Genomic DNA, 13,456 nt, shown 5'->3' on the forward strand with positions numbered 1-13,456 from the left:
CCTCCTAAGAGCCATGTTAGGGCTGTATAAAGCAAGGGTGAGGGACCACGGCTACCCAGCATGCTCCTGGACCACATGTTGATTTGAGCCTGTATCCCAGATTTTTGTTTTTACTTATTCATACCTCACCTTCCACGTGGTTCAAGGCAGCTTAAAATAACCGCAGGACAAAATAACAAGCTCCAACTCTCCCTTCCTCTCCCTCAAAAGATGGCTGTCATTCAAATCCCCTCAAAAACCCTGGCAAACAAGCGAGCCTTGTAGTGCCTCTGAGGAGGGGGTTCCTTTTTAGGGACCCCATTTCACAGAACCAAAGAACATAAGAGAAGCCATGTTGGATCAGGCCAATGGCCCATCCAGTCCAACACTCTGTGTCACACAGCGGCCAAAAAACCAAGTGCCATCAGGAAGTCCATTAGTGCGACCAGGACAGTAGAAGCCCTCCCACTGTGCCCCCACCCCCAAGCACCAAGAATACAGAGCATCACTGCCCCAGACAGAGAGTTCCAGCAGTACCCTATAACTAATAGTCACTGATGGACCTCTGCTGCATGTTTATCCAACCCCCTCTTGAAGCTGTCTATGCTTGTAGCCGCCACCTCCTGTGGCAGTGAATTCCACATGTTAATCACCTTTTGGGTGAAGAAGTACCTCCTTTTATCCGTTCTAACCCGACTGCTCAGCAATTTCATTGAACGCCCACGAGTTCTTGTATTGTGAGAAAGGGAGAAAAATACTTCTGCGGAAAAGATTTGGGTTCTGGACAGTTTCAGAACGGTCATCATAAAGGGTAGGACAGCAAACAAATGGCTACATGGTGATAATAGCCAGCACATGGGGACACATAGGAGACGACACATGGAAGGATCCAGCTTGCCTGACTTCTACTCTGCTATGGCTGCCTTTCTCACAGAGGGCCCTGTCTGTCCTCTTTTTGTCATGGCAACAACAATTTCTGCACAGAAAAGTGTCCACAATCAAAATGACTTCTTTTCAGTGGCTTGTCAGAAGCAACATGGAGATCAACACTACCTCTTTTGTGTGTGTGTGTGTGTGTCTCTCGTTATCTCTAGGGTGATGGAAACATCCGGTACTATGAGATAAGTCTGGAGAAGCCATACCTCAACTACTTGATGGAATACCGTTCCCCTTTACCCCAGAAAGGAGTCGGTAAGCTTGCAGCAGTTTTGAGAGTGGTGATGTGTCCTGGGGTGATGATAAATGGGTGAGCGACTGATCTGCCCAGGCAGCTGGTCGGGGGCAGATAACAGGCTTGACTGTGCTCTCCTTCTCTTTGGGCTTTGTCACAGCTGCGCCACACAGTTAAGGGCTTGTCCCTTGCTGTTTCTCAATGCACTGAGAGGGCAGACGGAGTTGTTAGGCAAGCAGAGAAGAGCATCTTCATATTGGGAGTTTGATCCACCTTTTAAAAATACCGTTCTGATGAGATTTCTTTCCTCTGTTCTCTTTGTCCAAATGTGCAAGCACAATACAGGGCTTTTATGTGCATGCAAAGGATTTGTCTTCCAAGTTGGTGCTCCAAGCGGTGTACAGGTATCACATACCCCTCACCCATCAGCAGTACATGTACAACTCAGGAAGCCACAAGCAGGTCCAATAGAGCAAGGGTTGCCAAACTGTAGCTCAGGCGTCATGTGTGGCTTTCACACATATTGTGTAGAACAAAGTAGGAGTCAAGTTTCACCTTTGAGACCAACACAGTTTTATTCAGAATGTAAATTCAGAATAACTGTGTTGGTCTTGAAGGTGCCATTTGACTCCTTTGTTCTGCTTCAGACCAACACGGCTGCCCGATTGGATCTATACACATATTGTGTGGCTCTCAAGATATTGGATTTATATCCCGCCCTCCACTCCGAAGAGTCTCAGAGCGGCTCACAATCTCCTTTACCTTCCTCCCCCACAACAGTCACCCTGTGAGGTGGGTGGGGCTGGAGAGGGCTCTCACAGCAGCTGCCCTTTCAAGGACAACCTCTGCCAGAGCTATGGCTGACCCAAGGCCATGCTAGCAGGTGCAAGTGGAGGAGTGGGGAATCAAACCCGTTTCTCCCAGATAAGAGTCCGCACACTTAACCACTACACCAAACTGGCTCTCCTCTCCCCACCACTCCGTTGGCTGACTTGTAAAAGGCATTTGTCCCTTTAAATCACTTTGCCAAGCCAGCTGGCAGCTTGGAAAATGCCTTTAAAGTTGCTTTCTTTCCACCCCTCTCCTGCCCCCATCTGTTGCCTTCCTTCCTTCCTGCTCTCAAGCATCTGATGTTTATTCTGTGTGGCTCTTATATTAAGCAGGTTTGGCCACCCCTGCAATAGAAGCTCTAAAGCAGACGAGAGTCTTAACTTAAGGCTCAAAAGGTTTTTTAACCTAGTCAGGGAGGCCTGTCTGTTTTCTATTTTGGAAGCTTGATGATAGGGGCCCAGCTACCCCAGGGGGAAGGCGAGGCTGCATCCTGGAGAACCTTTTTTTTTCTCTTTTAAAAAATCTTTCCCTCTGGGATGGAAGGTGCAGCAAGGACTGTTTTGGCGCCACTTCTCGCTTTCCAGATTTCATTATGCCATGGGTGAGAACAGAACAGAGTAGACCAATAGAGGCTGAATGGTCGACTAGTGATTTCCCCCTCCCTTCCAGGTTAAGTGTGCAGACTCTGGGAGATCTGGGTTTGATTCCCCACGCCTCTGCTTGCACCTGCTGGAATGGCCTTGGGTCAGCCGTAGCTCTGGCAGGTGGTCCTTGAAAGGGTAGCTGCTGTGAGAGTCCTCTCAGCCCCACCCACCTCACAGGGTGTCTGTTGGGAGGGGGGGGAGAAGATATAGGAGATTGTAAACCCCTCTGAGACTCTGATTCAGAGAGAAGGGCAGGGTATAAATCTGCAGTTCTTCTCCTCCTCAGTACTGTTGGCTGTAGCTCTTCCACATTTTGTTGTTGCTGTTTTTCTGCCAAGTTTGCCCCATGTTTATTCAGCCCCCTTAAAGTGGTGTGAAAAAAAACCCACACAAAAAACCCACACAAAACTTGAAGAAAAACTGGGAGAGCAATAAGCAGCTAATAACCTTGCATGTGTAAGGTGGGGGGAGACTACTGTGGTTGAGTAGGTGAGCAGGAGCCAAACCCAGTGTGGAAGAGCCCTTGTGTGTGGGTTTGCATTAGGGTTGTGAACAAAAATTGAAATATTTTTAGGGAAGGAAGCTAAATTCCAGAGAGAACTGAGAGCAGGAAAAGGCTAGGGAAGGGGCAGAGGAAAATGGGGATGGAAGACAGACTAAGCCAGCAAACCACAAACATGGTGCCTATGGGTTCCATAATACCCCACAAATGGGTTTCCTGACATTTGCAGTCTCCTCTGCGAAGCAGAGCCAGTCATTACTTTCCTGCATCTCATTGAAGCAGATGTTTCAGAAGAGCCCACTATCTTCAAGGAGCATCATTCAGAAACAGCTGCCTCCACTATAGGTACATGCTTGACTTAGAACCTCCCACCATTTTGTGATTGGCCCCAGCCTTATGTGGCAGCCATTTTATGATTGGCTGCAGTCCTCCCATCCACGGCAGCCATTTTAGGATGACTCTGCCTTTTCCTCGAGTTTTCAGAAGTGGCCACAGGTTCAGCAAGGTTGCCATTTCCTGGACGAAAGCACTTCTTCTACTGCCCTGACCTGGATAGCCCAGGCAAGGCCAATCTTATCAGACCTCAGTCACAGGGCTGACCCTGGCAAGTCCTTGGATGGGAGACCTCCCTGGAGTACCAGCAGTTGGGAGGACAGAGGCAGGCTTTATTCAGCCACCTCTCAGAATATCCTCTAGGCCCCCTGTGGGGATCAGTCGCCAGAGGTTGCCATGACTTCCAGGTACACACACACATGCGCATAAAAATACCCCAAAAGAAAGAAAGCAGTCCCTGTGCTTCTTGCCTACAAATCTTGCACCGTCTCCTTTGTAGCGGTGAAGCAGAAGGCAGGGCTCCAAGTCCTGGGTGTGCCAGTGAACATGTGATTTGATCCAGACCGATTTCTCACTAACCTTACACTGCTCTCACTCCTCTTCTCCGCAGGGCTGCTGCTGGATTTCGCGCAAACTGCCCCGGACCAGCGAGTTGCTCCGCCTCTCTTCAGGTTCACAGCAGGCAGAATCGTCTGCCACGGGGGAACTTGAAAAGGGGCGGGGCAACTCGTGCAAAATCCAGCAGCAGCCCCACCAGGGGAAAAGAGCAGCAAGACCAAAACAAGGTGAGTGGGAAATGGGTCCCACGGTCAGGACATCTTCCTGTTCTTTAGGAACCATGCCAAAGAGAGGCCTGGATGTCTCTTCCTGCGAGATCTTCCGATTCTACAAACTGATTCCCATGAAGAGCTTGATTGAGCCTGTTTCGATGATCGTGCCTCGGCGGGTGAGTGGAGAACTTGGTTGCACGGCTGCAGCCGCTGCGCTGGGAGGGAGGGTGCCTGAAGAAGCAGCTTGCTTGGAGGTCCTCCATGCACGTTGATGTGTCTTTCAGTCTGAATCGTACCAGGAAGACATCTACCCGTTGACAGCTGGAGTCCAGCCAGCACTGACAGCAGAAGAATGGCTGAACGGCATCAATAAAGGTCAGGCTTTGCACCGAAGAGGCAGAATCTAAATCTTTTCCTCAGCCACATCCTGTAATTAAACAGTAAGCCCGGCAGGAGACAGTGGTTTGGACCCTGCAGTAAACTGCTGCTAGTGGAAAGGGTCTTGGGAGCGGGGTGTGGATTTGGGGGAGTGTGGTTTTCCCTGTATGCAGTTTCCCACTACAGACATTCCTTCATATTGTTCCTGAGGGCCCCCTGTGCACTAGCAGCATTTCCAGCTGCAGCTGGGATGGGAAAGCAAGGAAGTTGCATTGGGCTGATAGCAGTTCCCTCCTGTTATAATAGATTCCAAGTCAGTAGAGTACGCTAACCAGTTTCGTGTAGTGGTTAAGTGCTCTTATCTGGGAGAACCAGGTTTGATTCCCCACTCTTCCACTCGTACCTGCTGGAATGGCCTTGGGTTAGCCATGGCTCTCATATGAGTTGTCCTTGAAAGGGCAGCTGCTGTGAGAGCTCTCTCAGCCCCACCCACCTCACAGGATGTCTGTTGTGGGGGGAGAAGATATAGGAGATTATAAGCCGCTGAGTCTCTGATTTAGAGAGAAGGGCGGGGTATAAATCTGCAATTCTTCAATTCTTCTTCTGGAGTTTTTTAGTGGGCTGAAATGGCTATAAGAGGCTTTGTTTCCCCCTGGGGTTTACATGCATTTATTTTCTCATATAAATCTCTGCTCAAACACGTTCTACAGGTTTCCGACACTGTGAAACCTGCCAAACCTGTTTATCCTGAGACAAAAAAGGGGTAAGATTATGCATGCCACAGGCAGCCTGTCCCAATTTTGACTCCAGTCAGTGACTTAAGAGCTGTAAAGCAAGGGAGCATATCTTTATTGCACAGAGTGAGGGAAGAACTTGTGAATGGCTGCATTGCTCAGTGGATAAGTCAAAGTAAACACAAACAAACACAAGCCTTTATTGGCATATATCAGGTTATAAATAAGGCAAAAAAGAGATGCAGAAATAACAAAATAAACCAGTCATATACAGCTATACATTGGACAACTGGTCCTTGATTACCAGCCTCAAGAATAAAGCAACCTTTTCAGTTATTTCAGATGACAAGTCATTCAGAAGATGGCATACCTTTGCAGCATCCGAGCAATCTGTCATATTGAGCAGAACTGGGTCTAGAATCCTAAGGCATGTAGTATTATACTGGGAGCAGTAAAGAAGAATATGGGATAATGAATCAACTTGTTTTAAGTTGCACGTACAAAGTCTTAATGAGAGTGGGATTTTTTAAAATATCTACCATAGATAACTGCTGATGGGATAGTGTTACATCTGGCAAGAGTAAATGCTCTGTGCAATTGTGAACATGGAGTTATAGATAAGAAGGCAGATGAGCAATCATTGGGGAAATTCCAAGACTGACAAGTCAAAGTCACTCAAATCCTCTGCTCAGGGGACCAGCGCAGGCGCAGTATCCCACAAGTGTGATGCACAGAGACCACGAAGAAGATGCAGAGAACCCCCGCAGCCTGGTTTAAGTATACAAAGAGGCTCTTAATTCTCAGATTTATATTGCGGCCATTCTCAGGCTCTTGAGGTGGCTTTCTGTCTGTGCTTAAAATAATAAAAGGCATGATTAGCTACTTCCCAGTCCAATACAAGAACTTGTACAGTAGTATATCCACAGCAATGATCATTGCTATAAAATCCAGTGGTGTCAGACAGAATAAAAGTGTGGGGAGAGGGCACATTCATATGGCACCTTTGGGCCAAGCTAGAAGTGTTGAACATATATGAACATATGAAGCTGAATCAGACCCTCGGTCCATCAAAGTCAGTATTGTCTACTCAGACTGGCAGCGGCTCTCCAGGGTCGCAAGCTGAGGTTTTTCACACCTATCTGCCTGGACCCTTTTTAGTTGGAGATGCCGGGGATTGAACCTGGGACCTTCTGCTTACCAAGCAGATGCTCTACCACTTAGTCACAGTCCCTCCCCATATCTGGAGCTTCCAGTGACTGATTAGAACCTTCTGTTCTCAGGTGCACCTGAGAAGGGAGTTTAAAAAAAAAAAAAATCTCATCTGGCCCTTTGAAACTAGAACGAGTGGGTGCCGGGCAAAGCTCTGTGGTTGAAGGCTCCAGGTGAACACATCTCTGTTATGGAAAATGGGTAAAAGTAATTGTCAGAGTTTAATACAAGAGAAGGGAATCTGCCTCCCCACCCCAGCTCTGTAGGGTCACCTGGGAGTCTTCCCGACAATGTAAAAAAGTGTGCAGGTTACATAGCAGCGGTGCATGAGTCACTTTCCCGCAGCTTCTTCCCACAATGTCGCTTGTGCTTGTTCAAAGGCTCTGCTCTTTGACAGCAGGGCCCATGGCCCCCCAAGCCCTTCCCATGAGATCCTCATCCCTTGCAACGAAAAATAGCTCCTACATTGCTTGAAAGAACAAGGGTAAAGATCCCCTGGGGTTTTCTCTCTCTCAGATGATATTGGATTTATACCCCACCCTATACTCCGAATCTCAGAGCGGTCACAATCTCTATTACCTCCCCACCCCCCACACAGCACCCTGTGAGGTGGGTGGGGCTGAGAGAGCTCTCACAGCAGCTGCCCTTTCAAGGACAACTCTGCTAGAGCTATGGCTGACCCAAGGCCATTCCAGCAGCTGCAAGTGGAGGAGTGGAGAATCAAACCCAGTTCTCCCAGATAAGAGTCTGCACACTTAACCACTACACCAATTCAAGACAGTGCATGAGTAGTTCTTTGGTGCATAAGTGAGTCATGTCACAGACCCGGACAGAGGAGATCCAGTTTCTTGTCACTGTTCAGCCCTGAAGTTCTCTCGCTTGCTGAGACCCTGCCACAGGGCTGTTGGAGGATAAATGGGTGCTGAATTCTATAGAATTAAGTTAAATGAGAGTGCATATCTGCAAAATTGCTTAATTTGAGTGATTTCTACAGACCCCAGCATTTCTTTCAAATCTCAGTTTTAATTTATTTGGAGGAGAGGGGCAATGCAACATATACCCACTCTGCCTGCAAAATACCCTGGCTTTGTTCCTGGAGAGTAATAAAGATCTCCTTTTTTTTGTCCTTCATGGCTGTTGCTGCATTTCAGACACTGCTGTTTGGATGTTATTGCCATTTTCTTGATTTTTGCACATCATATTCTTTTCTCCTGTCTGCAGGCCCTGTCTTGATGTCCCTGAGACCCGGTTCTGTCATCTTAAACTCTTTACCTCCGTTTTCCGAGGAGTCATCCCCGGAAGCTACAGAGCCCGTGCTGTACCAGAGCAAGGTGCCCGAAACCATTGAAAAGCCAAGCAGGATCCAAGAGAAATGCGGGAACCGGAGAGCAGAGGAAAGGGGCCAGGAAGACAAGAGAATGAGGCTGGCGAATGGCTTCGATGTATTTGAGTGTCCTCCGCCTAAAACGGAAAATGAGGTACAGGACAAAGCAGATTCCGTCATTAGGATGACCTGCTTAAACTAAACTGGAAATGAGCTGAGTGAAGCACCATGGGAGGCCAAATTCTTGGCCTCTACAAGGCGTGTGGGGAACCAGGACACGTCCGGTGGGATCCCGTGATCACTGGAAATAATGAAATCTGCTAGCTCACACAATGAGGGCACAGCCTCTCCTGCATGTGTGTGGGGGGGGGAAATGGTGCCACATTCTGCCTCTTCCGTCTTCATCCCTTGGTGCTGGGGAGACCCACAGCGGGAGGGCTAATGTCCTGGCCCCACTGATGGATCTCCTGATGGTGCTGGGTTTTTTTGACCATTGTGTGACACAGAGTGTTGGACAGGATGGGCCACTGGCCTGATCCAACATGGCTTCTCCAGTTTGGTGTAGTGGTTGAGTGCGTGGACTCTTACCTGGGAGAAGCGGGTTTGATTCCCTCTCCTCCACTTGCACCTGCTGGAATGGCCTTGGGTCAGCCATAGCTCTAGCAGAGGTTGTCCTTGAAAGGGCAGCTGCTGTGAGAGCCCTCTCAGCCCCACGCACCTCACAGGGTGTCTGTTGTGGGGGACGAAGATAAAGGAGACTGTGAGCCACTCTGAGATCCGGAGTGGAGGGCAGGATATGAATCCAATATCATCATCTTCTAATGTTCACCCCTTCTTGTGCTCCAAATTCAAGGAATTCACACGGTCACAGGGTCTTTGGGTGTGCCATGGTCCTGGTATGTTGGGGTATGCCCAAGGAGGAACACAGCTCTTCATCACTATGCCAGTTCCTCTGTGCCCACGTGGATGGTGTTCTAAGCAAGCTCCCCTCACTGGCAGTCTATAAGCAGCGACTGGACAAACATGTGTTGGGGATGCTCCAGGCTGATCCTGCATTGAGCAGGAGGATGGCCTGATGGCCCCTTCTAGCTCTGGGATTCTAAGCAAGCATTGGTTTTTTTTTGGGGGGGGGGAGATAATAAATGTATAAACTGCAGTTCTCGCTGAGGACCCAATGCAGCTTTTAACCTCCATTCCTCCCCTTAATTCTCACAGCAGCCACCTTGCAAAGGGTACATGCAGGTGTGAAATGGTAGAGAGGCCAAAGATCACCTGACAGGCTTCAGTGAGGGGATTTAACTCCAGTTTGACATTCTAACCACCAAGGGCTTTTTTGTAGAAAAGAACCAGCAGGAACTCATTTGCATATTAGGCCACACCCCTGATGTCAAGCCAGCTGGTGCTGTGTTCCTGCTCAAAAAAAGCCTTGCTAAACCCTATGCCACACCAGCCCTTGACCAGTATCAATACATAGGTTCTTACACCATGTTGTAATCAATACCAATGTTTTCTCTGGAGCAGTTTTTGGGATGTTTTGTGTCTAACCCTTATGGTAGAAGGGATGTTGCCAAATTTGGGTCTCTGTTCTCCTGCTCCTAGCCCTTTCCTTCCTTGGTTCTGTATAATTCCAGATAGACACTGGGCAAGTTGAAGTTCATGGGGGAATAGATAAGCCCAGGGCTGACTTTGTAGGAGCTCCTTTGCATATTAGGCCACACACCCTTGATGCAGCCAATCCTCCATGGGCTGACAGGGCTTTTAGTACAGGGCCTACTGTAAGCTCCAGGACTGGATACATCAGGGGTGGGGGGTGGCCTAATATGCAAAGGAGCTCTTGATGCAAAATGAGCCCTGGATAGTTCAATGACAGAGGCACTTGTTTGCTTTCCAGTTGTTGCAGGTGTTCTACAGACAGCAGGAAGAAATACGGAGGCTTCGGGAAACACTGATCCAGCGGGACGTCCAGATCAGACAACTCGAGCTGGAAATCAAAAATGTTCACATGGATACGGGCAGGTTCTGATAAGATGCAGCTTTTGGAAGGTAGCTCAGCTGCAGGGCAAATGAGGCCTCAAGTTTAATACTGTTGGGAGATCACAGCCCAGGAGGAGAAACATCCGATTCTGCTGGCAACCGTTGGCCCGTTTCTTGCGAGCTGGGGGCTGCCGCTGGTGCTTTGTTTAGTTCTCTTTATGAGGGTCTCCTTTTACAATTGGACCCAGAGTCATCGTCCCCTCCTGGCCGAAAGGTGGAGCAGCCTGAAGGTGAAGACAGAGGCCCCTGACAGCATTCTGTGCCTTTGTGTGCCTGGTGTTTTCACTGAAGAGCCCACAACCTCCATCTGTGCTTGTTTGGACCCTGCAGGGCTGCCCAGTACTGAACTGTAGAAGCTCCCCAAAACAACTCAGGTGTTGCCCTGACCAGCCATGGCTCCGGGGTGGCTTCAGAGTTGGCTTGATAAGGATGCAGGTCAAGGTCGTCTGTCTCCTATTAGCTTTACAGACCTCCTTTGCAAATACCGTTGTGTCTCAGAGGTAAGGAGCAGAGGAAGGGGTTATTCGGGAATTCGCTGTCGAAAGGAAGCATGCGCTTTTGAGAGGAGGACTAATAGGCTGTAGTGGAGGAGCGAGACCTGCCAAGCATTTGAAAGGAACGTTTTAGTTGTCGAGCAGAGCAAGAAGAGAAGTCTTATCGCCGGAGGTGAGCAAGTTGCAGCCAGAGTGTGCATGCTGCTCCCATGTCCTTACAGTCATCTTCCAGCTTCTCATAGTCTTTTCCTCCTGGGATCACTTCATGCCTTAAAGCCAGCAAGGGAGTCCTCCTCCCGTTCCCTAGGACAACTTCCTTCTTGTCTCAAGCTCAGCAGTCACTGGATTGCCTCTTTTCTCCTTCTGCCTTCCTTGCTTCTGGACAGCAAACCAAAGCCAAGAGTCGGGCAGCGCAGTCCGATGTCTGCAGAAATGCCCTGCTGATCCCATCTTTTATTCGCTTTTCAGAGCACTGAAGTCTTTCAATTAACAATCATGGCAAATTGGTAGTGCTCTTCTTCCAGGTTCCTTTCCATTTTGTGCATCGATGCCTAGAGCTTCTCTCATTTTCCCTTGTTGCCTGTCGATTTTTTGTTTCCATGCTAGTCTATGCAAAGCACTGCCATCCAAATAATTTCCGTTGCCTGTCTCAGGGCTGACTGCTACAGTTGTCCAAAGATTGTGAGATCCTGGATGGTGGTGGGGAGGCCTTTCTGAAACTAATAAACTTTTAAGCATTTCTTTCTGATCATGTGGACTAGAAGCACTGATTATCTATAGCCGCAGTGCTCGAAACACAATTGTAAAAGTGAAACCATCCCCCTAGACTTAAGAATTGTCCAGAAATTGAAACTAGGCATTCATAGCATTCTTGGAAGACAGAATAGCAAGCAAATGGAAGACTGTGTCATAGAAAACATTTCGGACAACTTTTTATATGTAGCTAGCACTTACCAAGTCCTCAAAGTGCTTCAGTCCGACAGCAGTGTGCGCAGAGATGGGTCTGCAATGGTCGGGTTTTTGCCTCTTGAGCTAGAAAGTTATCTTTTGCTCACCTTCTGCAAAGTCTTTATGAAAGAGCAGCGGTTCAAAGAGCACCCCAACGCTTGATTAAAAAATTGTGCCCAGGAAGCATGCCTGCTCCAGAGTGCACAGTGTACTTTTTCCTCGATTGGAGTTCAAACATTTCAGTGTTCCCCTTAAGTAAAGAAAGCTAACTTTCTATTAAAAGTACCAAGGAAAGCGGTTTTACAGAATTCTGCTGATGGGTATAGGGGGCACCTTAAGGAAGCCAGACCCATATTTTGATACCAGGCCTTTAGGCATTCTAAGTGAATTGACCTTTGAACATTCAATGTCTCATAGTCATTGCTCATTGCATTTTAAAATGAAGACGTTGGAACAGATTGTGTTAACGATCAGGAACTCATCCAGGGGGGCCATGTCCACTGCCAACTATAGTCAGCAGAGAGGCAATCGAGGTATCATGGGACTTTATATCCTCTAATCATTAGCTCATTAACAGATTTGTCCCCTCCACGCCACTATCTGAAAACAAAAACCGAGAGGCCCAGGGACAGCATAGGTGCCAGAGTTATGATTAATGCCATCCTTTTCAAAAGGAAGGTGGAATTGTACTCATCAGCTGTTGGCAGGAAAGCAGAGCAGAATTTAGCATCCCCCTTTGCCCTAGGCAACTGATCGGAAGTATTCTAGGCAGTTTTTTTGAACAAGCTACAAGACCCTTAGGTAGGACTGGGGAGTGATGCTGAAGTGGCCCAATCAGCATGTCTTATTTTTTACACTCCATCCCTCTCCCCTTCCATTCACCTACAGAACAAATTAAATTATTTATATTTGGTCGATGACAGTTAAGTCAGTTTTACAATGTGTTTGAAACATACTTTTGATTTGCTTTTTGTAAGAAAAAAATGCATTCTGTACCAGATCAGCAAATGAAAGTTTTTAGCCATTTATGAAGGGGGACTGGTGAATCCCAACTTTACTTGAAAAAAAAAAATTACGTGCGTTAACGGCTTTCTTGTTTACTGACAGCGAACAAAGGCTATCAAAATCAGCTCTTGAAATTTTATTTTTTAAAAATTACTTCTGTATAAAATGTTAAATTATAAGATACTGCATTTCAAGGTAGTTTACCCATGTATGTTTTACTGGCAGCGGGAAATGAGAGATGTAGGGTGGGAAGATGAGAAAAACATACGGTAAATGGCAAACTGGATATGCTTTATTAAACAGTGCCTAATTATACTTTAAAAATGAATGATGTTCTTTCTTAAAAGGAGGGAAATATCCTATGCGTGAACATGCACTAGGAAAATAAGTAAAGGTCATTCCCTCTGCAAGCACCAGACATTACCAACCCATGGGGTGACATCGCATCACGTTTTCTTGGTAGACTTTTTATGGGGTGGTTTACCATTGCCTTCCCCAGTCATCTACTTTCCCCCCAGCAAGCTGCGTACTCAATTTATCAACCTGGGAAGGATGGGAGTCAACCTGGAGCTGACTACCTAAACCTAGCTTCTGCTGGGATCAAACTCAGGTCATGAGCAGAGAGCTTGGACTGCAGTACTGCAGCTTTACCACTCTGCGGGGATTGTTCTTTTCATTAGACACAGCAAGACAGACCCTACAGATGTCTTTCCAATGGCGATGCTTTCTTCATACAGGTGCCTTCTAGGGCCTCTTGTGTTGGGGGAAAGGCGCTGCTGCTCATAGAACAGGATCAAGCCATGGAATCCAGCAAAAATTTCAGTGAAATATATAAGTGGCTTTGATGAGATTTGCACTCACTTCCCTTGAACTACTGGTGCCATTGTACTGGTCAGTCTGTGCTAGCAACTACCTCAAACGTTTCTGATCCTTTTGGAGTTGCTTCCTTGACTGATTCTTGTTACTCACCAAGTGACTTTCACAAGTGTTCCAAACAGTGCTACATGCAAGGTTCACACACACATTCATCTAGCAGCTGGAGCTGTGCATGCTCTTTTAGAACAGGTGAAATCCCATTGTTGACCTTCATTATGTGAAGG

The 13,456-nt window shown here is 47.5% G+C and overlaps 1 protein-coding gene across 1 annotated transcript in view; it reads left to right on the forward strand.

Moving 5' to 3' along the window:
* CORO2A (coronin 2A) overlaps positions 1 to 11,211 on the forward strand; it is a 100,250-nt gene extending 89,039 nt beyond the window's left edge. The window contains exons 8-12 of the mRNA XM_060236982.1: positions 1,074 to 1,170; positions 4,294 to 4,406; positions 4,515 to 4,605; positions 7,773 to 8,029; positions 9,767 to 11,211. Of these exons, the coding sequence (XP_060092965.1) occupies positions 1,074 to 1,170; positions 4,294 to 4,406; positions 4,515 to 4,605; positions 7,773 to 8,029; positions 9,767 to 9,898 (690 nt within the window). The 3' untranslated portion in view covers positions 9,899 to 11,211. The remainder of the gene's footprint in view (positions 1 to 1,073; positions 1,171 to 4,293; positions 4,407 to 4,514; positions 4,606 to 7,772; positions 8,030 to 9,766) is intronic.
* Positions 11,212 to 13,456: the final 2,245 nt, after the last annotated feature.

The sequence above is a fragment of the Heteronotia binoei genome, chromosome 4 (assembly GCF_032191835.1).
Source record: "Heteronotia binoei isolate CCM8104 ecotype False Entrance Well chromosome 4, APGP_CSIRO_Hbin_v1, whole genome shotgun sequence".
In the NCBI taxonomy this organism is placed as follows: Eukaryota; Metazoa; Chordata; class Lepidosauria; order Squamata; family Gekkonidae; genus Heteronotia; species Heteronotia binoei.